The sequence below is a fragment of the Uranotaenia lowii genome, chromosome 3 (genome assembly GCF_029784155.1).
Source record: "Uranotaenia lowii strain MFRU-FL chromosome 3, ASM2978415v1, whole genome shotgun sequence".
Taxonomy (NCBI): domain Eukaryota; kingdom Metazoa; phylum Arthropoda; class Insecta; order Diptera; family Culicidae; genus Uranotaenia; species Uranotaenia lowii.
In genome coordinates this window covers 145,739,938-145,765,832 of record NC_073693.1, presented here as the reverse complement: position 1 = coordinate 145,765,832, position 25,895 = coordinate 145,739,938, and the positions used below count along the sequence as shown (strand labels likewise).

At 34.7% G+C, this 25,895-nt stretch overlaps 1 protein-coding gene across 3 annotated transcripts in view; it reads right to left on the bottom strand.

Moving 5' to 3' along the window:
• LOC129751445 (uncharacterized) overlaps nucleotides 1–25,895 on the bottom strand; it is a 561,460-nt gene that overhangs the window by 454,380 nt on the left and 81,185 nt on the right. For all 3 annotated transcript variants that reach the window (XM_055746966.1, XM_055746964.1, XM_055746965.1), the window contains one exon: nucleotides 21,804–23,803. In XM_055746966.1, the coding sequence (XP_055602941.1) occupies nucleotides 21,804–23,803 (2,000 nt within the window). The remainder of the gene's footprint in view (nucleotides 1–21,803; nucleotides 23,804–25,895) is intronic.

The window sequence follows — 25,895 nt, the reverse complement described above, 5'->3', positions numbered from 1 at the left end:
ATTTTGAACTGTATTTTAGGCTTCCAAAAAACCCTAATGATTATTTTTATAAAACTTACTCAAAAAGTTTCGGTTTGGAAGTGTTTGTTGTTTTTTTTTTGTTTAATTTGCCAAATGAAGTGAATAAATCCGGGCAAAATCCGGGCATTTTTCTTTGAAATCCGGGCAACCGGGCCGGGCCGGACTATTCTTAAATTAAGTATAAAATATCCGGGCAAACCCGGATAAAACCTGGCATTCTGGCAACCTTACCCTATCCTTTTGGCTCTGAAGGCTTCATATAAATCTGGCTGAGTTTTGAATTATTTACAACAACATCAAGCCTAGAGCTGATGGTTTTTCAACAATTCATATTTTTTTAAATAGTTTTTCTGAAAATTTGCCCAGGGGACGTTGAGCTTGAAAATTTTGCAAAAGTAGGCGGTGAGTGAAAAAAGTTTGAAAACCACTGGTTGGACGTTGAATCGTTACTGAAATTACTTAATCAAAATTTTGTTCTGCGTATTTCTCAGAAGTTTTCCTTCAGTTAAACAGTAATTAAAACTTTAGGATAGAATTTTTAACGCTAAATTTCGAAAATCTTATACTACTTCAATAAGATTTGCTGCTTTCTAAGTGTAACGACTCAATTGGATTCCTTTTTGAGTTTTTTTAATCTTAAATTTCATCCTTTTCAGAGGAGACAAAAATAATCAACATCCTGTGGCCATCAGTAGTTCTCCGAAGCCTTTATGAAAAATCGATAAAAATGAATGAAAAAAAAAACTCTTAAATAACATTTTTAACAATTAGAGATGTATCGAAAAGTGGTATTCGGCGAATATTATTGCTGCTATCTCAATGTCTCTCATGTGTTTAAGTTGATTATTTATTTCCAACCAGATGTATCAGTTTTTTGTAAGTAGAGGTCTCTTTGATTTTCAAAATCTCACCATCAGCTGAGAGGACATCAGATGACTTGACGCTTCTTGGTCGTTTATCTCAAAATAGATTCCCGATCAGAAGAGAGAAACAAAATTATATCAAGATGAGATATTTTGATATTCAATTTTTTCTTATCAAAATGAGATATAATTTAGTACTCGTAGGATGTTAAAATATCTCAAATTATATCAAAAAATCTATGCGATCATAGCTAAATTATATCAATTTTAGATATGTTCCTTTCAAGATTATATCTCATTCAGATAGCATAGTTTGATATTGGACAGAACAAAACCTATCAAAATTATAACTTATCAAGATATGAGTGCTTCGAGAAAAATTTCTAGTGGAATGTCAAATAAACCACATTATATGCTAAGACCACGCTCCATTTTTGGTTTCCCAAAAATTAGGTTCAAATTTATGGATCTATTGAGCGAAACTCAATAATGCACTGTTTGGGCCGTTGACTTCGATGTCCGTGTTTCAGAAAAAGTTGCACGTTTATCAAAATATGATATAATCATTTTATTTTAGAACGATCCGAAAAAAATTTTCATCATTGAAAATGAGCTCAACCCCATTCAAGTCTGTCAAACAGAATAAGTTATAATTCAGATTAAAGAAACTTAAAATCGAAAATTTGGAGTACTTAATTATAACTGAATCAGATGTAAATATCTTGGTGAGATACGTTTGAGTTATTATTTTGATATGCTCTCCTGATCGGGTTGTATTCTAGTGAAATCTGGGACAAAACATGTCAAAACAGATGTTAAGCTATTTTAAATTGCGTTTTTTAATATCGAATTAGATTAATGTCTAATTTTTGCTAGATGTCATCAAAATAGTTGTAAAAAAGAAAAACGATCTTTAACCTAAAATGCATACAAAACTTTCTACGACACGTATCCACACGGCCGAGTCTGAACGGTTTTTTTTTTCAAAAACTTGTAAAAAAAGGGAAAATCTAAGAAAAACTATGCATTATTATCAAATATGTTTGAGAAAAATGAAATAAAATTACTTGAAATTTAAAGTTTTCCTAAAATTATTTACAACAGCAGTGTTCAAATTGATCCAACAAATAAATTTACTCCAAAAAATCGTTTAGTAACACAAAACTCAAAAATAACCAAAGAGATCTTCGATTTTGCAAAAAATCTAAATTAACCCGGATAAAATCCAATATGTTGCCATGCCGGTCTGATTGAACTTTTCTTGAATTCTTTATTTGGTTTCATCGGAAACAAAAGTTTTCAATTTTTTTTCTTTTTTCCTAAACTTTATTTTCTTGGATCCAAATTCATCAAATCAGGACCTGAGGTTAAGAGCGCTTTGGGTGATTAAAAATAGTTTCGAGAAAATTAGCTTCAAAGTTGTCAAGGTGATAAAATAAATGTTTCAAATTCGAGCAGTTTTAATTTAACTTTTTTTTCGAAAAATTTAGCATCAGATCAACAAACATAATTTGCCGTTCATATTATTTTTGTCGGTATTTTGAAAAATTACGTGCTACCGGGTTATCACATTACCATTTAAATAATTTCAAATAGACAGATTTGATATTAACACCAAATCTGGACATTCAATAAATGAGGCCAGGTTCTGTTAGAGACACATAAGTACAGTACAGCCTAAGTACAGTTCACAATTTGTAAACTTATACCTTTTAAGCCCTCTTAGCTCAATCATGAGTTTTATTTGGAAACGTAGATGGTTTAAGATATTAGGAGCTTAGGTTTCAAGTGGCTTAATCGTCTACCAAGATGTTTTTCTATGGCGCACTACCTTTTTGCAAAACTTTCAGCGTGGATTTTAGAAGAATGTCGTACAGCCGGACTCCATTAAACATATTTTCGCATGTGCTGTACTTTCTTCCCTCCATTCATGGACTTGGCTGGCGTCGTTATTGGTTGATTTTAAAGTAGGAGATTCTCAAAAGTGTACAATGAGATTGTGATGCTTGTTCCCAGCACCTTCCATTTGTTCATTGTATGATATTAATTATCTCGAACCAACCACGGAGTGCAGACTGACCGTAGTTGATAGCAAGCTCAAGCTGACGCTGGAATCGTCTTCAAAATAGAGGCAGACTTAATAGCGGCACATTATCGGCAAAACTGTGTGATCAGTAAAACCCAAACCAAGCTGTTTTAATCTCTATATATATAAAAATGAATGTTTGTCTGTCTGTCTGTTCCCTATAGACTCGGAAACTACTGAACCGATCGTCGTCAAAACTGGCATCTGAGGGTTTTTGAGGTCGGGGATGGTTTCTGTAATAGTCAAAACTCCATCCGACTTAAGGGAGGGGGGGCTTCCATACAAAATTTGTAGTTTTTCGAAACAAATTAAAGTCATGACATCCATTTTCTTGAGATTTTTTTTCCTTTGGGCGGTTTGTTTTTTCGTCTCTATGGTCGAGGCGTCGCGAGCCAGCGTCGCAAAAGGAAAGTAACCCAGGCATAGCATACTGATCAGTAAAAATATTTTGGCGCGTATTTCTCAACCTGGGGTTTGTTTTTCGTCTCCATGCGCGAGCAAACGTCGTCGCAAGAGGATAGTAACCAAAGCACACTGTTCATTGATTGCTGGAAAATTTAACAATAAGGCACCTGTTTCTCAAACACGTGTTTTTTTCTTGCTTATTTGATTTGTACACAGCACGTGGTAATAAATGACGCCTAAATGTGACACGGATTGGTATTTTATCAATCGAATCAAAACCAATTGAAAGATTTGCAAAAATACTTCCATATTTAGTTCGTGTTAATGTAGGTAGCATTCGACTTTTCATTCAAAGAACATTAGAACATGTTCAAACGTTCAACTTTTTCTGTTAAAAAAAATTAAAATTATGTTTTCTTCTAGAAATTGTTACTTCGGCCGAAATACACAACTGAAACGAATTTAGAAATGAAAATGGGAGCTTTTTATTTAAAATAATTCTTAAATAACCATCGTACTTTTTGCTTACATACCAATTCAAGTACGTACTTAACATGAAAAGTGTTTTTGTGTTACATGGCTGCAAAATAGAGACTTTTGATCCGCTTCGTTTTTGAAAAGCGAGACTTTAGAACTGATATTCAACTGGACGCAAAATTTTTAAGAGAAATCTTAGTATACCCTTAAAGTGTTAAAAACAATATTCCCTTCTGTCAACTTACACGGTGGGGCAAGAGCAAACGTCGAACTTTTAAGAAATTCATCTTCAAAATGATTCAATATGTTGGAAAAACCAGAAGGGGTATTCCGGATGTTGAAACTGAAGCGGATATTGGATATTCTTAAATTTCTTTGTAAATGAAGGTCATTCCCTTTGAACAGCATTCGTTAAAAGTTGAGTAACAAACATTAATTTATATTGCAGGGATACTGCAGATATATCAGTGAAACTTGATAGAACAAAAAGCAGGAATTCGTATTAAATCCATTTTAAAGCCATTACTCTGACGCATCTGTTAATAAGCTTTGCATTGACAATTGCCCCAATATACGGGACAAATGTAAACTTAGAAATTTGTTTTTGCCAACATTTTTGAATATTTAACTTTCAAAGAGAAAATATAAAAAAACGCTGAGAACTTATTTAGTGGTGCAACTGATATTTTTTTTAATGTTTATATTTTTACCGTAGTTAATTTATTTAAAAAAAAAGAAATTTGCACTGTATTTAATACATAACTAATTTAATATATTTTTCATTACCATGATAAGTGCTGTTTGGGTATCGAGCCGGTTTAATTTGCCTACCTTCTTCAAGCAGTGAGGGAAAAAACTGAAAAAGATGGGAGAGCTCCCATGTAAATTTAAGATAAAGAGCTTTTCAAAGAAGGGACCATATTTAAAAAGGTTTTTTTGGGTACAGAGTACAAATTTCAGATCTTGAAAAACGAGTTTAGAGATCATGTTTCAGTATATAATATATAACATCTTCGGATTGCAATTCAGAACTGCAGCTGCAGCTCTCATTTCAAAGTTGTTGGTTCTGAAGTATGATGAGGTTTGATTTAAAAAAATGCTCTCTAAAATCTAAATTTGAATAAATTTTTACAAATTACATTGATTTCCAGAAGATGTAGCAAAGCACAACGGGTCAGCTAGTCTATATATATATAAAAATGAATGTTTGTCTGTCTGTCTGTTCCCTATAGACTCGGAAACTACTGAACCGATCATCGTCAAAATTGGCATCTGAGGGTTTTTGGGGCCGGAGATGGTTTCTATAATAGTTAAAACCCCATCTGACTTAAGTGAGGGGGGGCTCCCATACAAAGTTTGTAGTTTTTCGAAACAAATTAAAGTCATGACATCCATTTTCTCGAGATTTTTTTTTCCTTTGGGCGGTTTGTTTTTCGTCTCTATGGTCGAGGCGTCGCGCGCCGACGTCGCGTGAGGATAGTGACCATGGCATAGCACACTGATCAGTGGGAATATTTAGGCGCGTATTTTTCAACCAAGCATATTTTCAATGCACGTGGTGGCGATATGAAGCCTAGATGTGCTTTTTTTCTACTTGATTCTTAGCTCATTTGTACAGCACATGGTTATGCACATAGCATTAATTTTTAGAGATTTTCTTTTCTTTGAGGGGTTTGTTTTTCGTCTCTATGGTCAAGCAAACGTCGTCGCAAGTGGATAGTAACTAAAGCATACTGTTTATTGATCGCTGGAAAAAAATAACAATCAGACGCCTGTTTCTCAACCAAGTACCTTTGTTTCTTATGCACGTGGGGGCGATATGCAACCTAGATGTGTTTTTTTCTTGCTTAATTGCACGTGGTAATAAATGACGCCTAGATGTGTCACGAATTGGTATTTTATCAAACGAATAAAAACCAATTGAAAGCTTTGCAAAAATACTTCCATATTTAGTTCGTGTTAATGTAGATAGCATTCGACTTTTCATTCAAGGAACATTAGAACATGTTCAAACGTTCAACTTTTTCTGTTGAGAAAAATTAAAAATTATGTTTTCTTCTAGAAATTGTTACATCGGCCCAAATACACAACTGAAACGAATTAAGAAATGAGAATGGGAGCTTTTTATTTTAAATAATTCTGAAAAAAAACCATCGTACCTTTTGATACCAATTCAAGTACGAACTTAACATGAAAAGTTTTTTGGTGTTACATGGCTGCATAAAAGAGACTTTTGATCCGCTACGTTTTTGAAAAGCGAGACTTTAGAACTGATATTCAACTGGACGCAAAATTTTTATGAGGAATTTTTAGTATATTTTTAAAGTGTTAAAAACAATATTCCCTCCTGTAAACTTACACGGTGGGGCAAGGGCAAACGTCCAAGAAATTCATCTTCAAAATGATTCAATATGTTGGAAAGACCAGAAGGGGTATTCCGAATGTTGAAACTAAAGCGGATATTGAAAATTTTTAAATTTCTTTGTAAATGAAGGTCATTCCCTTTGAACAGCATTCGTTAAAAGTAGAGTAACAAACATAAATTTATACTGCAGGAATACTGCAGATATATCAGTGAAACTTGATAGAACAAAACACAGGAATACTTATTAAATCCATTTTAATGCCATTACTCTGACGCATCTGTAAATAAGCTTTGCATTGACACTTGCCCCAATATACGGAACAAATGTAATCTTCGAAATTTGTTTTTTCCAACATTTTTGAATATTTGACTTTCAAACAAAAAAGGAATAAACTCAAAAAACTGTCTCGATTCACGCTATTCATCGGTTTTAAAAATTCTATCTCCATTAAGTACAATTTGCAATAAATTCCAATATGCGAATCTTTTTCTTTCAATTAGTAATTTATGTAAACTCGAGCCGGTTAAATTTGCCTACCTTCTTCAAGCAGTGGGGGACAAAATTGGAAAAGATGGGGGATCTCCCATGTAAATTTTAGATAAAGAGCTTTTCAAAGAAGGGGTCATATTTAAAAAGGTTTTTTTTTGGGGTACAGAGTACAAATTTTAGATCTTGAAAAACGAGTTTAGAGATCAAGTTTCAGTAAATAATACAGACCATCTTTGAATTGCAATTCAGAACTGCAGCTGCAGCTCTCATTTCAAAGTTGTTGGTTCTGAAGTATGATGAGGTTTGATTTAAAAAAAGCTCTCTAAAATATAAATTTGAATAATTTTTTACAAATTACATTTATTTTCGGAAGGTGTAGCAAAGCACAACGGGTCAGCTAGTGAATTATAAAATTTTACACTTCTTTAGAATATTTAATTGGTGATGTGATGTATTTTTACTTGCTAACCGACGATCATCACTTTAAAATTTCCTGAGTATTGATATGAAATTTCTTTTAAATTTTTAATTGAAAAAATTTCTTTCCCTTTACTTTATTTCATACAGTTTCGATGGTCCAATCATCACTCCAAGATTTTTTTCGGATTAAATTGAAGGCGCCATCCAAACCGCAGCAGCACTCTCGTGGAACCGGATATCGGAAGATCATTTTTTAGTGACTCGGATCCACAATCCACTTTTTTTCGAAGCTTAATAAAGGTTACTGCAGCAAAAGCAACTCGAAACTTCCAATCGGGCCTACGTTACCAGTCGAGTCTCCGGTAGGAGAAAGAGGAAGGGTATGTGCGGGAAAACCTGTCTCCCAACTATACGCAACTTGAAGCCTTCTTGTCGTTCCTTCGTTTCTCCGGATTGGTGTAGGTATCACTGGATCTGATGGTGGGCCGCGAGAACTGGCCTGATGATGGTGCGGTTCAATCCGAAAGTGAAAAAAGTCGAGTTACTTCGCGAAGAAAGTGCATTCAGCGCGTACCTTCCTTCCTACCTTAAGCTGTATCTTGGTTGTTGCTTTTGCTCTGGTGGTGTCTCTACTTGCCTAATGGTGAGAAGGTCACGAAGCATGCGAAAGTGTTGTTGCTGGCTTCTTTTCCGTTTCTGTTTTTTTTCTTCTACAATTTATGTTCCGCCAGAGCATCTTTTTCATGGTTCGCGAAACATTAGCGCAGTACCAGCAGCAGCACTGATACATAATTGAACCCAACCAGCACAGACGCAGTTGATCCGGAAGTTTGGAATTTGAAGAAAATTGAACTTTTACTTTAACGGTAGGAGGTGAGCCCCCGTTCGCTGGCAGTTTTCTTCGCAGTTTGTGTGATGTGGTTGCACCTTAAATTGAATTACTTTCTCAGGCGATTATCGCGCACTGAGCATTTGGTGCGGTGTAACTTCCGCGTAATTTGATGAAACGCGATACTAACATCGTTTTTGGTGATAATTTTTTCATCTCTCGGGGCTACCGTAAACACTTTTTTGTTTCCTTTATTACGTTTGATAGTCACGAATGCCATAATGCTGGTAAAGTGTCAAAAATAAAACCTAACAAAAAAAAATTATTACGTTTGAAGTTCATCCAAATGTCTTTTAAATTTTTTTTTCTTTTGGAAATCATTCGAGCGGTTCCACAATGATTTGGAATTATTCAGAATTCTAGGTTCTATACCTCCTGTTTTTGAATGTTTGAATAATAAATTTCTTCTGTAGCCGAGCTCATGGTTTTTGTGCCAATTTATAAATTCTCTGAAGGAAATTTTCCGTTGAACAACTTTGTCGAAGACCGTTACTTCGTATGTTAGTAGTAAATTTTTTATTAGGTGTTGAATTAGGGCATGTTTTTTGGCATTGAAAAACAATAAACTCAACTGACATCAACAGCAGGTGCCTTGCGAAGTATTGCATGAAATGTTATGCTTATTATTTTTCAATGATAAAAGTTATACCTTTGTTTAACAGCTAAGACCTTTTTTTGCCTAATAACTTACGAGGTCACGGTCCTTGACAAAGTTGTTCAGCGGAAAATTTCTTCTAGTTAAATTATAACTTGGCACAAAAACCATAAGAAGGCTCGAATCAACAGAAAAAGAAAACTGATGTTGATTTTTCAGTACAAAATATTCATTTTTCCCATACAAACCTAAAATTCCAAATTTACTCAGGTAAACTTTACATAAAAATTCTGCAAAACATAATGGTTAAGTTTTGATCCAAAATTAAGTTTTTCAGTCCCCAGGGTTTGAGAAATTGAAAAATGACCTCAAATCGACTCAGTCTTCCGCTTAACCTTCACCCAGAGTAGGGCGCCAATTTCACATAATCGGAAGATCATTTTGATGATTTTCTTAGGAGCTTTCAAGATAGGTTACTCCTTCTTAAACCCCTATCGTATCCAATTCTTGAATTTGCATCATCTTTGTTTTTGTCGCTACCAAACAAAACCTCTAATTGATCAGGTCAGAGAGTCAGTTTGATTCTCTTGGCTAAAGATAGCTTTATTTGTTCTAATCCTCAACCATCTTCATTTGTTTTTTTTTCTTTTTTTGTGTAAAGCCATTTCAACGCGAAGCCATGAAGCTAAAAAGAAACAAAAACGACCTACTTGAGCTCTAGGTCATGTGAGCTTCCGATAAAAAAAATTGAAATATCGTTAGAAAGATAAGTAAAAACAATAAATAATTTGCTAATTTTTTTGCTGTGTTTGCTATAGTATGATAAACACAGAAAAAATCGGAACTTAAGATTTCATAATAAACTTGGTTAAATGTTAAATTGGTTTCTATGTGTTGTATAATTTGCTTACTTATAACCTTAAAGTAAACGCAACACATAATAGAAATCATTCGTTGTCTCATTTGACTTGCTGTGTTTTAATTTCATATGATTTCAGTTTGTAAAGATGTGAGGGGAAGAAAATATTGCACGATGCACAGATGCACAGTGGCTTATTGAAATTTCGATATATTGAAGCAAGGCCGTAGTTAAGTGTATCACAACCCCCTCTCCCATGGATAATGTATCAAGTAAAATTTTAGTTCAAGAAACAGATTTACCTTCGTAACAATAAATTACTTGATCCCAATAAGTAATTTAAAATAGGTGTCAAAAAATTTTATAGAACTCTAGGCCTATGGCTATTCATTTAACGACTCTTCAAACTTAAACTCTTTTTAATTGTAAATTTCTAATAACCAGCAAACTTGAATCTAAAGCCGTTTCTCAGGTGACTCACGATATTTAACAGAATGAGTAAAAAAATCTAAACCTCTGATATCCATTGCTATATATCTAAACACTTAAATTATAAAAAAAAAAACCTCGTTCGTAAGTACAATTTTTATGCAGATATGGACTATTCTGCATAAAAAACCTATTCCAAATTCAATTTTTTGTACTCAACTCCATATTCAAAAGGATATCGATCAATTTTACAATGCAATAAATTAAACATTTTTCGAGGTGCAAAGAATTCAAGAACTTATTTTTGATTAATTTAGGTGTCCTGAATCGAAATATGAATTTAGATTTGTCTTTCTTTCAGCATTTGTTTTTATTTTCTTTTGAGAAATCTTTTGAGACATTGTTGCAGTTTTTTGACAAAACTGAAAAACATTACACAAAATATTTTTAATTGACTAATTTATTTTAGTTTTGTCCGATCATTTTTAGATAATTGTATCTCCGGAGCTAGAACAATTCCACAAACTTGGTAAACGTCGCTAGCGATCGCTAATTGAAACCGCTTAATGTTGCGTAAAAGTGATCGATCTCTTAAAAAGTGTCCAACTCACCTTCGTCAGTTCACGATTTTATTTGGAAAAGACAGAAGGAACAACATTTGAATTAATATTCCTTTTATTGGTTATTATTCCCGATGAACATAAAACAGCAGCAAAGACACCTAAGCGCAGAAAAAAAAATGAAATCTCACAAAACCAAGCGTTTAACGATACCCTTGAGAAAGACCAACAAAATTTGTCGAAACCTCGAGCATATTTTTTTTTGTGATGGCCCCGTAGGCATTTAAAAAAAAATATTGCTTGGAATCCAAGAACGATAAAATAGCCATAAACAGAATTTTGAACATCACTAACAATCGATAGCAAAAACCTAATTTGAATCAATTTTCGACAAAATACATTCATGAAATTTTAGTTTCACTATCAACCAATGCAAATATTTTTAATGCAACATATGTTGTGTTCTTTCCAAAACTAATTTAACTTTTTTCCTGTTATCCATACTCAATGAAGGCAAAAATGCGGTCATTTCATCCAAAGGTAAAAAAACGCGAAAAGAATTCTTCGCTTTTTTTCTATGATTCCAGTAATAAATGAGCTTGAAAATCTTCGGGAATCATTAATTGAAAAAAATTAAAAACCTAGTAGAAATTAAGGTTTTGAATCTGAATGATGGTGAAATAGTGATTTATTCGTCTCATAGATCAGTTTATCATTCTTCAGTTACCAAAACTGACTAGCGAAACTTTCTAATCTGATAGCTAAAGAAAAATGCAGCGAGAAAATAAGTGGTAATGGAAAAAATCTCACAAAAGATCAAATCAGTCATGAAAACATAGGCCTCAAAAAGGCTGTTTCATAAAGTTGTAAAATAAATTGAAAAATATATTTTTTGAAATGGTAAGACGTGTTAAGTCTTGAATTGTGAAACAAATCGTTAATACAATCTCTATATTAATTTATTTAACTTCAGACATTTTATCGATAGGGGAGAATGGAGATATGTAGATCACATTTTGTTATTTTAATCATATCTTTTTTGAAAAAAAATATTACCTCGACATCCATAGCAATTTTCGACAGCATTTATTTCAAGTTATATGCTCCAAAAGTAAGAACGATACATAAACCCGTAGACGAACTAGAAGCTTGATCTTTTATTCAAGGTTCCCTCACATATGACAAAAATCAAAGAAAAATTTAGAAACAAAAGGTTCATTGACAACTTTTAGCCATTTTAGTTCTTATTTCATAGTTTATTACTATTAGACAAAAGGAATTCTAAAAATTGTGTTTGCTACTCTTTAGTCATTGCATATGTAAAGGTGCAATATTCTTATTTTACGATTGAAGCAATTTTATGACTCCTTTTTATCAAGCAATTATTGGATGATTATTAGCTATTAAACAAATTTAAATGATTTTGTGCTAAAAATGATAAAGATCTATTCGTATTTTTTTTTTGACTCTAGGGATCAATTGATTCCATATTATACATTTATGCAAACTTTTTTTTAAAATTGAGAGTTTACCATTGCTTTAAAAGAAAAGAAATTATGAAGTTGATATTGTACTCTAACGATTGAAATATTGTAATAAGTGTTCTTTATTTATTTTTTTCACGTGGGAAACATTTTTAAGTGATGAAAATGATCTGCAAGTCAAATTTTGATAAATTTGCTGAGAAAAAAACATTTTCTTGCTTCAAACCACCGGCAAACAACCACGGACAAGCTGCCCGACTATAAGCGTGTGTATGTAAGCAGGCAGTAGGAAAGCAATAAACAGTTTCTCGTTTCCAATTCCTTAGTGCTCTACCAAATTTAACAGATTACTCCCATCAGTTTTTTTTTTAAATTTAAATTGTTTGAAAAATCGAATTCAATTCTCTTTTAATAAAACAAAATATATAAAAGAAAACTGCAACACATTATTAATAAACTTAATGTTATCAACGGTTTTTTCTATAAATAAAATAGGTACTTTTTTATATAAAAAGTGTATTTTCAATCATTCAAATCTCAACTAGTTCTACCGATTTCCCCGCTGATTTCAAATAGTTATGGTTTCGTTTATCATAAAAAATAATCAAAAAAGGGGATGTTGCGAAAATGTGCACTTTTCGATGAACGAGCCTTCCAAAATTGCCAATAAAATATACTAAATGATTTCTATAGAGCTTCAGTAACTTCTAAATCCATCATATTGTATAAGACAATTGTAGATTGTGGCTTGTTACAACTTTTTTCAAAGACAACGAACCATTTTATCCAATCTACAACGTGTAAGGTTCAAAAAACTGTTTTTTTCAAGAGATTTTTTTCTACTTTGACTGTAACTCCTGAGGGTGATGTGATAGGACTTTGACATGTTCAACAAACTTATGTATTTCGATCAGATTGACAATTTTATCAAGACAAAAAAGTTCTAATTTGAAAAAAAAAAGTTAGCATTTTAATCTTATTTTGATACTAGAATATGCTCTCTGTAAAACTGAACAATGTTGCTGAAGACATCAAATGTCTATCTCTTCATCCCTGGGCGCTATAAATTTCGTACAGCTAGATTGATATTCTGCACCACTGTGCACTAGTGAAGCTGCCGGATTGGTAAGATGAAGGAAAAAGTTGTTGGGAGTTCTATACTCGTTACCCGACAGCAATTTTTGCAATTATTTTCTTGTTTCTGCTATGTATTATCCAATAGGAAAAATATACCATAAAAGGATTTTCTTGTTCCGCTTGAGTGTTGATGCATCATTTTGTATGGGAGCTCGAGTCTTTATGCTAGTAGTGGTTTTCAAATCATATCTTCTTTGGTACAGTACATTTTTGAGCGCAATTTCTGGCATAGAGTTAGCGCCGAGCGGCAGTTCCTCCGAATTTCAACTCCAAAGAAATACCCACTCTTGTGTCATTAGTGTATAATCCCTTTCTTATAAATGATACAGATGTCCTCCACAATCGGCAGGCAAATGAACACGCTTATGTAACAAATTATGAATAATTAGAAACAATGAGTTCAAATCAAAAGCCTACCGAAGTTAATCCTCCAAACAATCCTAAATTTCCTCCACTAACCTTTCACTTATGTCACTGGGATTTAATTTTTTTTCTTAAATGAACCCCTTGATTGAAAAAAAAAACTCCAAGCCATCATATTCATAACAGATTCTGCGCTGTTCCACCGAGCACGCTGCCTGATTTGCGTGCGCCAAACCCGGACCTCTTGGAAGCCTTTTTCAATATCCGCAGCCAGCCCAAGGTACCTTCGCGTTCATCACCGATGCTGAATTGAAAGCCCGATTCAGCTCCAGCACCCAACGACGGCCGAAAGCCGGTGCATAGTTAGAGGTCTCGTTTGATGAAAGCAAACCACTTTTGGGACTGGTTGGTGTTCCGCTGACGGGCAGCCGCCAAGCCAAGATGGTTCCTCCGTCATTGATTGTTGCCGTTGTGGTTGTACCAGAAAACGTGTTTGATCGCGGAACTTCGCGGAGACGTTCCCGGTTGTCCAACTCCGAGAAGTGGTTGTGTCGTGCGCGCGCGGGAATCAAGGCAGCTCCCCAAAGCACCTCAACTCAACTCAGCTCAACCAGAAAGTACAACCGCGAGTCACGGGTGAAAGTGAAATATACCTACGATATTTTGAACGAATAAAGAAAGGAGTAGAAAAAATTGAATTCGTGTCGTTCAAGTCAAAACCTTTTGCTTGGCTCGTTCGATCAAATGCCTTTTGAGGAGGTTTTTTTTTTTCGAGTGCTGGTGTTGGTTGAACATTTGAACGACCTTTTCGGCTGTTTTATATTTATCACTTTGTGGTTCAGCGAAGCAAAGGCCTCTGCTGCCTGGCTGACAAATGTATTGAAAGTGAGTAGATTTTTGCTTCGATACCGTGAGCGTCGTTCCGTGTTTGGTTTTCGATTGTATCATAAGCAATACAGCTGAAGCTGTAGGTAAAATCTATGAGTTAACCATCAACGTCAATGGAAATGTACATTAAATTCGCTTTTTATTGCGATGCTAACAGTAAGTAAATAGAAAAGCAGCATGAGTTTAGCGGGAACAACTGTTTTTTTTTTGAATATGACAACTCCCGTTTAAGTTGTGTCATCTATCTTGTGTAAGTAAATGAATGTCTAAGCCAATAATTCGAACATCAACTAGGTAATTAAGCACACAATTGAAATTATTAGTTTCACATGTGTAATTGAAAAAGCATTAGAAAAAAAAATCCGATTTGAAATGGAGTCAGAGATTCGTCAATTACTTCGTCGTAGATTGCTTGAATCGTTGAATATTTAAATGATGAAACGATTAATAAAAAAAGAAGTACTTCAAATGAATAAAATTTAAATTAATACGTAGAACTGATACGAATACTGGGGCTTGCCTCCTAATTTATGTAAGAATTTAACATTATGAACCTTAAGTAAACATTTTAACTAATATTTTGTTGGGTTTGGCCAGGCTGAACTGAGTGACTGAGACTTTTTTCCTTTTTAATAAAATAAAAAAAAACATTAAACAAAAAAGATTAAAAAAGTTAAAAAAATTAAACGATGGCGCTCTGTTTGGTCTGGCCAAACTCAACAAAATATTGGTGAAAAATATTTAAAAATATGAAAATATTCATGAAAAAAAATGGAACCACAAATCTTATCTAAAAGACCGAGAAAGCGAGTATGATTTACGGCAATCATTTTCTTTAATTGAAAACTACTGATTCTGGTCCTTACAATTAAAAAATGTTCTGGTTGAATCCAGACACATCACCTAATTTCTGACTTAAATTCGTACGGTGAAAACAAAAAAAGCTTTCGCGTCTTGAAAATCACTCTGATTTCTTGAATTTCAATTTTTTTTCATGAAATCCAAAAAAGTTTTTGAAAATTTAACATATGATTACGATGTTAAAAAATTACCATCTTTCTAACATGAATTTACTTATTTGCGACTATTTTGAATTTTTGTACCAAATGTGCCATTTAATGACAACGAGTGCTGCTACAATAATTAATATATCACATTTAGTGTGCATATTTTTCAATATTCCTTTAAAAAAAACAGTAAGTTTCAGTTGGTAAATTGTCTTCTTTCTCGAATATCTACAATAATTTCAAAAATTCTCATAAAAAACACAATCCGGTACCATTTCTGCACATTTCGCATGTTTTCTAATTTTGGTATCACGTTACAAATCAATCGATTTTAGAAAAGGGCCAATATGCCAAGAACTCTGTTTTGAGAAAAGCGCAATTCAAGTTTCAGAAAATACAATCGCAGGGCTGGAAGTGACCATGAAACAAAAAAGAAGGGAAAAACAGTTACTTTCAAATGAAATTAGGGCAAAACTAGTGATCACATCAAGTCAAAAATTAAATAATAAATTTGTAAATATTAAAATACGATATTTTATAAGGATTTTTTAGCTCCTGGCAATCAAGAAAAAAGTTTATCAAAGAAAAGTTTTCATGAGTAAATCTGGGTTTTCAGGATTTTGTGGAAAAATCTGTTCTGCAAAACAAACATAATCTTTCTTTCTATTCTGGAAAGTGTTTTATCGCTGTTGTGCCAATTTAGGAATTATGTTTTTTTTTCTGATAGAGAACTTTGTCTATGACCTGAACTTTGTATCCATTAGTTACACATTACAAGATAGTGGATGCATTTTGTAGACTTCAGGACGTAAGAAATTAAAATTTCATACTATTTTAATGCATCAACAATACAATAAGCATTTATTAAACCTTATAAAGGGTTCCTATTCAAACCATTCAGAAAACCATTCCAGAAAGACTCAAAATCGACAGCCCAACACGACATGCATGTTTTGAAGGACATTAGCAAAGAATGTCTAAATAAATTTTCAAAACATTCAAAATTTGAGTTAAGTTTTCAAGTTGAAGAAAGAATTGAAATTAAAAAATTCAAACTTGCATTTAAATACTTTATGGGTGAAGTTAAACTCCACTAGCTAAAAAACTATCAACTAGAGTGAAATTCATGAAACAAAAATGCGTGAAAAACTATTAAAAACTTTTGGAGAAGAAAGCTTTAAAATTTTGTATCCAAGATTAATTTATATTTTATAATATTAAATTCCACATTTAAATTATATAAACTCATAAGCCCACATTTTTAATCCGAGAAAAATGAAACTTTTTTGAACATAAACACATAAAAAGGCTAAATTTCACTAGAAAATAAATTTTACAAAATACAGCAAACTGCTTCATACAAAAAGACGAAAAACAAACGATTTTCAAGCATGGATAAATAATTGAATCTAGAAAATACGAATAATCTAGGCCGACCTGTAGAATGAAATTGAAACAAATATACAGAAGCAAGTTTTTGGAAAAAATTATTGAAACTAATGACATTAGTGACCAAATTTTTAAAAAGTAACTTATGAGTGACCTGCTTAAAAAAGTGACAAAGTAACTGAAAAGTTACCAACTTCTAGCCCTGGAACTGATTGCATATTGCGCAGTATCTTATCATTTTTCAAAATTTATACCTGAACTCTTTAAAAATAAGCAATATTTTTTCCGCGAGAGGTAAATAAAAGTTTTCCGTTAATGTTACTTAAAAAATTGGTTAGTTGGATTTTGGCCCTTTTGTTTTCTCATTTTGTATCAAAATGCGAGGGTCCGGCAAGTTTGATTAAAAAAATATAAAAATGCCCTTTTTCGATCCCGGATTTACTATTGAGCTTTTTGTTCGCGATGAAATTTGGAGGGGAAAAACCTTACCTGATGAAAAAAAAAATCAAAAATTACTTTTCGCCCCGGGATGAAAATAGCGCAAAAAACATCGTGATTGCATAGGACTCATAAAAAAATCTATTTGTTTTTTTCATAATCTAATTTAATAACGCTAGAATTAAAGATCAAACGACTTTTTCAAATGTCGGTTCCAAAATCTACATTGCTTTTCTTGAAAACCAGCTTTAAAAAATTCAAATCTTTTTAAATATTTTATGATTTTTTGATTTGGTTAAAAAAGTTATTCATACAAAAAGTTGCATAAAGTTGATTTTTTTTAGCACGAGTCGTAAATTTAGTTTTCAAGGCATGCCAAGTTGGATAATAATGTCGAGTGCTGAAAAAATCGAGTTTCGCGACGAGTTGCATACACAGTTTAATGCTTATTCGAAAAATCCTTTGAAAATTACTTAATAAACCTACAAGAAGTGCATGCTATCAAATAACAACTTGTGGACGACCATGTCAACGACTAAAAATTTATGAAGTTGATCGCGGAATGTACTTTTCGAAATTGAATATAGTGCTGTAAAGTAGCACTTTTTGATACTTCGAAGTATTCACTTTTCAACACTGAATTGCGTAAATATATTATCAAAGACTGACTGAAATTTTGTTTTTGAGAAGTTTCTTGAGATCCTGCGGAAAAAATTGGAAAAATGCGAGAAATAAAAAATTAATACTGTTTGGCCACCCTGTTTTTGACAATTTATGATCCAAATAATTATTGTTTGTTTTTGTCATAACTCATAACCATTTGAAATACTTGAAGTGACTTAATGATTTATCCAAATTCAGGGGACCTTAACCTTTGTTAAAATCCAGCAAAAGTGTATTAGCGCAAAAATCATCAATTTCGATTATTCATTTTTCAAACAATATTTGGTATTTTTTTCAGGTTTTAAGAGTTTGTTTTACATACTTTTACGTTCGGAAGAAAATAAAAAAAAAACAAGAAATGGCCAAACACAACAAATTTAAAGCGTGTATTCTCAAATTTTATGCACTTATTTCCTATTTTTTTGCCAAATTACTAATATGTCACAGTTTATAAGTCTTAGAAAAAGGGGATCCCAAAAGTTTGAAGTATTTGAATAAATCAAAATTCAAAATTCGCAAAGGAAACGTGGCAACTGCAAGAGGCAGCTGTCTGCACGAACACAAAAGGAAAGATTTAATAAGCCTAGGACATGTTTAAAGTTAGAAGATTGTTTTCGAGGTATTCGTGGAGGTACATCCACATTAGATCGTCCCAAATGAGTCGTCTTTTGAAAATGTTATACGCTGTAGGCTGAAACATGCAAAATTTGGGCCAGATCGAACCACAGTAAGGGGAGGCGCAACGAGTTTCTATGCAATTTTGAGACATTTTGGAAAAGAGAAACATAAAAAACCATTTTGCCAACAATTGTTTTTGTCTCTTATGGCCGATTTCTTTTGAATCTGAATTTTCTTGAAACTTGTTATGTACAAATTTTTTTTATTGAAATCTCAATAATTTTAATTGAAACATTATTCAAACGGATCCTCTTGAAAAGTGCTATCTGAAACTTGACTTTCGGATTGAAATGCAAAGATAACATACGAGTGTTTCAAATCTGAAATAAATACTTTAATTTTGGGGAGAGGTCTTGAGTTGCCTTAGATTTTTTTTCCGTAAACTTATTAGGTTATGTTCCACATAGAGCCATTTGCTTGATAAGTTTACATGTTATGGCCAACAATCTGCACCCCTTCTTCTTCCTATGTCTCTACTGGAAGAAAGTAGAGATATTGAATAATCAACTAAAACATTTTTCGTATTAAAGTACCTCCCATGCCAAATTTTAATACAATAAAGTTACACAAAAGTGATGCAAAAATACCGATAAATGGGACCCTTCTTTACCCCTTTTTATCTTCCCACCTGAATGTTAAGAAGATACCAATCAATCATAGAAACATTTCTCGTTTCCAAATTTCTTCCCTTAAAAAATTCAATTTCATTGGCTTGATGAATTCTCGGGTCATGCCGAAAAATATTATCAATTCCCAAATACTCACTGGAAGAAGTGATGGGTATCAAATAATCATAAAAACATTTTGTTAAATTCGCTTGATTACTCGATCTTTTTTTTTTCATGCCAAACTTGTTTTCCTTTGCTTGCAAAAATGTATATAGGAGCCACTCTCCTTCTTCCTAACTTCCCATGCATTGGAAGGAGGGAAGGGTACCGAAACTTTATCATGTCAAATTTGATTCCATTTGCTTGATCAGTTCTCGAGATATGCAACAAAAATGGTACGGAAGTACTCCTCCACTCTGCCCATTGGAAGGAGGGTAAGGTCTTAAATCATGATAGAAATTCTCCATTTGCATTTCTCCCCACAATCTACAACTTTTCAAAATGTGTTCCAAAATAAGACTAGAAAAGTCATTACAGCTACAGATAAGTTGTTTTTGGTGTCTTATTCAAGAGGTCATCAACATTGATGTGTGTTTTCCAGATTTTCAGTACTGTAAAATGGAGTGAATTTGGACTGTTTCCGTAATATTTCTGTCAAATACTGCTCTTTAAGCACCCAATTTGTTTTAGATGGTGTATTCTGTTGGCCTGGACAGACTTTAACAAATAGAAAAAAATAGTTTAAAAGGTTTTGCCTATCATTTTTTATCATTAAAAATTTGTTCAACCCTCATGTGAAATGAAAAGTAATATTCGCTTATTTTTTGGAAGCTCGTGTGTTTAGAAACAGTCTTACAATAAATATACTTTACTAACATTTTTCCTCCTATTTACCTTCCAGTATTTAAAACGTAAATCATTGCATAATTTTTCGCTTTGCAGATATTTTTTTTAAATTTTTCTGAGAGTTCGAGTAGGCGTTGACTTGCGCGGACGTCGAAAACTTTCGCTCCGCAAATATTCTGTTGAAATTGAGGAAGATTAAACAAGGAACAACCAATATTGATCTTGTTGAAAACAACCGTAGAGGTGTACAAAATTGTGAAGTGTGCTGTAGCCAAAAAAAACTACAGGATGTTGGAAAAAACAAATCAGCTTTAGAAACTTCAGTAGGTTTCGATATCAAAACAGCATCAGCCTCGCTTCTCTCAACTTTAGATCTACGGTTCCGAATCAGCGAAGAATGTGTGCTTTTTATTAATCACATACATATTTGGTGAGATACAACCTTTTTTCAGTATCTTTTGCGGTATTTACCACATGGTTGGCCTGCCCGTAGTAATCTCTGCAATGTATATTTAAATGTTACAGCGATTTCGTTGAAAAGAAGAAATACAGGCCGCAAGTCTTTTATTTTATAGGAAATGTTTTGGCTAGGAGAAAAAACTGATTTTTTTTTATTTTCCCAATCCCACGTTATCCTTTCTAATCACCTACACTTATATTCGAAGAAGTGTTGAAGGTGATTCTTAATTCCAGGGGCAAAAATAATCAAGAAAATTATAGATATTTTTAAAGTTTTCCAGTGCAAGTTGAATATCAAATTCTTCTGGGATCAAATTGAAAGTTAATTTTCATTTGTTTTACACTTTTGGTCCTTGAGGATTCAAAACACTGTTTTTCCCAAGAAATTTTCAGCTAAAATGTTTAACGATCGTCAGCTGTTTGTTGAGGGATTCATTTTCGTATATCAAATTTGCAGGCATGACACATGATGATGATGATAATTATGTCCTCCACCAACCCTCGAACATGGGTAATTGGGCAAGATTATTCTAATAGTTATTTTTATAAAATGTCTCATGTAGTTTTTGATCAATTGATTCGTTGGATCTTACTGGATTTGTTCCCATGTACGTCCATAATTGCATTTTATATTTATTGCTTTTTTTGCTGCTCAACTTTAGAACAGTGACCATCTGGGAAAAGGGACATTTAGGGGTGCAATCCCATCCCACACACACACATGAGTCCATTTTCAGTGTTTTACCTTTCCCCAGATCGCATTGCATTTGAGATTTGTTCATCATCATCATGTAATTTAAAACCTAGCTTATTATAACACGTACTATATACTAATATTGTTTTTCACGAACGCCAAACATTTATTTTTAAAATTTGTCAAGATTTCTTCTCACTTGATTTCCATAGGTTAAGTGTTATACATTTTTATTCCTCTATAAAATAATGAATGCTATGTGGATGCTAATGACAATGAAGCTGCTCTTATCTCACTGGCAAAACGAGTTTCATAGCGATGAAGGTCAGTTCCTCTGATTATTCTGGTGCTATTCCTTTTACAACTTTAAATATCAAGATCATGGTTTGATACGTCACTCGCTGCTTAACTGAGAGCCATTGTAATGTACTCAGCATATTTTGAACAGAAGTTCTTCGGTCACATATAAGAATGAATCTCATCATTTTATTTTGATAGAAATGATTAAACGCTTTGAACATTGCACGAGGTGGTTCTAGGCAGTGTTGACGCAGCACTTTGGGCAATGGAAAGGAGAGACTTGTTAACTACTTGTTGCTACGATAAGACAAATCTCGACAGGCTGTTTGATGAACATTTCCTCATACATGTCTCAGTTCATAACAGATTCAAATCAATGACCCCACCCACCTTCTTATGATCGGGATCGGGAACGTGTATCTGCAATCCTCTACTACTCCAGGGACGGCAGCAGCAGCAGCAACCCCAAGTGGCCCACCGCGATGATGGTGCCCCAGGGGTACGGCTGCTATCGGCAAAGGGGGCGGAGGTCCTGCTAGAACCGCCGTTGCCCCCATCGGAAGCGTTGTATATGGTGGCGGTAGATGGCTGTGCAAAATATCCGGAATAATTTCCAACGGAGCCGGACGCAACGGCTGCTGGTCCATCGGATGGACATGCTGCATTCGGTTGCGCGCTTGGCGACGCTCCCGACGTTCACGGCGCCTATGCTCACGGGTATTGAACTCGGTCAAGGGAGGGGTAAGGAGTAGGGTGGGGTGAGTAGGAGTTGCAAGGATCGGTTGGGTTGGGTAGGGGTGCGTTTCGCGAAGGGGCACTGGGGCACTTGTAATTGGGGGGAGACTGTCAGTTTGAGCCTCCGTCGAAGTGTAGGTGCGGCTCAAGTTCTGCTCGATCTGGTCGATATCCGTTTGGGGGTATGGGAGAATAGTTTGCTGGTCGCTGCTGCTATTATGTACACTATGGCTACGCTTGATCGTAGGATTTTGATTTTGATCGTGGGCTAAATAATCACCACTCGCCACGATCGTGTCGTTAGAAACATGAACCATTTGCTCTGCACTTGCACTGATATTTACAGGAATTTTATTTGCATTAGGATTAGCACTGTTAACATCACTTGGATTGAATTGACATTCAAGACCACTTTCACCATCATTGGAATCACTGGTAGCATTTTCCTTCGACGTCGTCGCGCTCACAGGCGTTTCGCGATAGCAATTAACGATGCTCACGCCTGAAGACGCATTATTGACGACATCATTCTGCTGCTGATTGTTGGTATCCACTCGATTCACTTGTATGGTAAGGGTAGGCCTAGATCCAGCCTCGTGACCACTATTATTGCCTTGAAGATCCACACTAGCAATCGTCCCTTCCGAGGACGGAATGTAAACACTGGTCCGGCTGCCCTCGGGGGCAGCTGGCACGTTCAAACGCATGATATTCGCGAACCGATCTCTCACGCTTCGACCGAAACCCTTCAAACTATCCAAAGCCCTGTACCGCCTATTATTGTAGGTTGACCCACTGGAATAATTATTATTGTTGTTTTGGTCTCCGAAAACGGAATTCCGCTCGATATCCGTCGACCGTTGTTGCTGTTGTTGTTGGTTTCGTCGCTGGTCGGTCGAAGCGAAAAAACGACGTTCCGACGCGTCAACAAAACTTCCGCACGCAGTTGTTGCTTCTCCGTTCACGATCCGCACACTACTAAATGACGCGACGCGATCCAAACCATTCAACGCCGTTCCATTAACCAGCGCATGTTGTTGATATTCATCGACGTCGCCGTCGAACCCTCCCGTTTGTGGGTAATGCTGTTGCAGGTCGTTAAACGGATTTGTGTTTTGTTGCTCAGTCTGCTTTGAATGTTCATCCGTAGCAGCCGCCGAGAGCGTCGCCGTCGCATCAGCATTGAGTTCATCCGTTGATTGGAGGCGACGGCGGCTGTAACGATGCATCCATTGCATAGTGTTGGTGGAACTTGATCCAGTTGCATTCTCTATGCTGCTGCTGCTGCATAGCCGCCGTTCTTCTTCTGGTTCGGAGTTCGGCCTTTGCGGACATCGATGTTGTTGATGTTTTGAGAAATGTAGGTCTCCAACGTTGCCATTATGGCTCAAGTTGCTTGCACTGCGCATGACTGGCTTAAGTATTGCGGAAATTTTGCTTAGACTGTTGTTATTGTCATCGCTGGGCGGCTGGATGTAACCCGATGCCATGCTAGAGGACGCCGCCATTGGCGCTGTGAGGAACGATGGCGCGGAGGCTGAAGAAGACACGTTCGGCAAAAGTTGGCTCCATACTCGTGGAGGCTGCTGCTGCTGCATGATGTAGGAACTAGCACCGATTCCGACTGGAGCCGGGGGTGGTGGAGTGGGATAAACCTGCCGAAAGAAAAACAAGGTAAATGGTTAGCTAGCTGGCGAAGAAAAGGTTGCGCGAAAATAAATTTATGGTTGATCGGGTGAAAAGGGAACAAAGAAACTTTGCCAAGTGGAGAGTTGCCTTTAAGTCCTTGGCGCAAAGCTTAGGGGCCTCAGACTTAGGAGGATGGCCGTCGTACTTTGTACACAGAGCCTCATGATGATTTATTGCCGACCATGGTGAGTCAACATGTGCTCAATTGTTAGGCAAATGAACAGTTACTGGAAGCAGTCTCCCGAAGGTAGACATTTAACAGGTTATCAGATTTGTTCAGTTAATATTTTCGTAGTGAAAGAGCACTCAATAAGCTGGTCAAACTGTTTTTGTATGGGACCATAATTGAAGGCGATGTTTGGTTTTTAAGCTTTCGAGGTATGAAAAGGTCATTAGAAATGCCGACGGTTAGGAGTAAGGGTAAGTCATTTGTTTTAAAAACAATTTGTTCAATTAAGTTTAAATCTCTTTGAAAACTTCGTCACAATTCCCGGTTTGTTTTACTGATTTTGGGAAAATAAACAAGAAGAAAACTTGAATATCTTTTCTCTCAGAAGTCAAAATCAAAATCGGTCTTCGGGATAGTTATTTGGATTTGTTACTTAATTTTATCGGCTTTTTCGGTAAAAAGTGATGTCCATTCTAGTAAAGACATTTTAAATTTATGAAATTTTTATAGACGCATGGAAAGTTAGAAGAAATGAAAGATGGTGAAAATAAGCGGTTAGAATTTATTTAGAATCATTATCATCAAATATCTTTTTTTTTCAACACGGGTCTACTATTATGAAGTAGTAAATACAGAGTGGCATCGGCATATACCTGCACACATTAGTAGGTCAAGCGTGGTTCGCCCCACAAGCGGAAACTTGCAGTGCGGACGAACTGTAGCAACTCTGTATGTATCTACTTTTTTCAAAGAAGTTGGCCCATGCCGAACAAAAATTTAGTACGTGATGAAAATGCTTCTTATAAGTTCTACCCGTTTAATTTCACCACTTTTCACTTCTTCCAACTTTCTATCCGCCAACAAAATTGCATAATTTTAAGATGTTCTTAAAAAATGGACTTTTCACCGATATGGCCAATAAAATTAAGTAACAAACAACAATTATGGTGATTCATCTCTAAATAAAATTAAAACTTAAATTTTCAAAATTTTTAGGATGTTCTACAGTTTCGCCAAAAAAGTGCCCAAAAGTATAAAATAAATTATTGACTTTTTTGAAAAATAAACTTCTTAACCTCGAAAGAACTTGATCTATAAATAAAAAAATGAATGTTTGTCCGTCTGTTCCCTATAGACTAGATGACTGCTGATCTGATCAATCTGAATTTTGATATGAGAATTTTTAGGGTCGGAGATGGTTTCTATAATACTTTCAAACCGCCTCAAATTGAAGGAGACTCGTCTCCCATACAAAATTAACATACAATATGGCACAAACCAAACAATACTTAAGAATCAACCATCAAATTTTCTTAGAACAAATTTTTACATCATGAGGTGTTTTATTGAATTGTTGGACCTGTCCTTGAGAAAGGTGGTGGTTGGGGGCATACTAAGTCCATATAATTTATGATGGAGCAAGAACAATTTTCAACCTTTTTTGATCAAATTTTAAACACTTCTATATCTTAAAGTTATAAGATGATTTTAAATATTTTAACACGTTTTCTGTTTTTGAAAACTGGGGTAAAGTAAAAAAATATTCGACCGAACTCGAATAATTTTCAAGAGATTTTAAATCGATGCATATCAATATTTTGACAAGAAAGGATGATTGATTGAATTGGCAAACAAGTTTTCGTTAAAAGATAAATTATTCAATTGAATGAACCTTCTCAGTTTTTGAAATTATCTTGCATGATAAATAAATGTAACTTATAATCAACATGGCTTATAATCAATGGCTGGTAAACGGTGGATAATGTGCAACACGAGACCCCATAGTGGTCATATCACCTCTTATTCACAACTCCTATCTCTACCTCCCCGCGGTGCCGGCTGGGGTGCGAGTAACCTAAGCGGAGATCGGGTACCCAACCCCGGTGGAT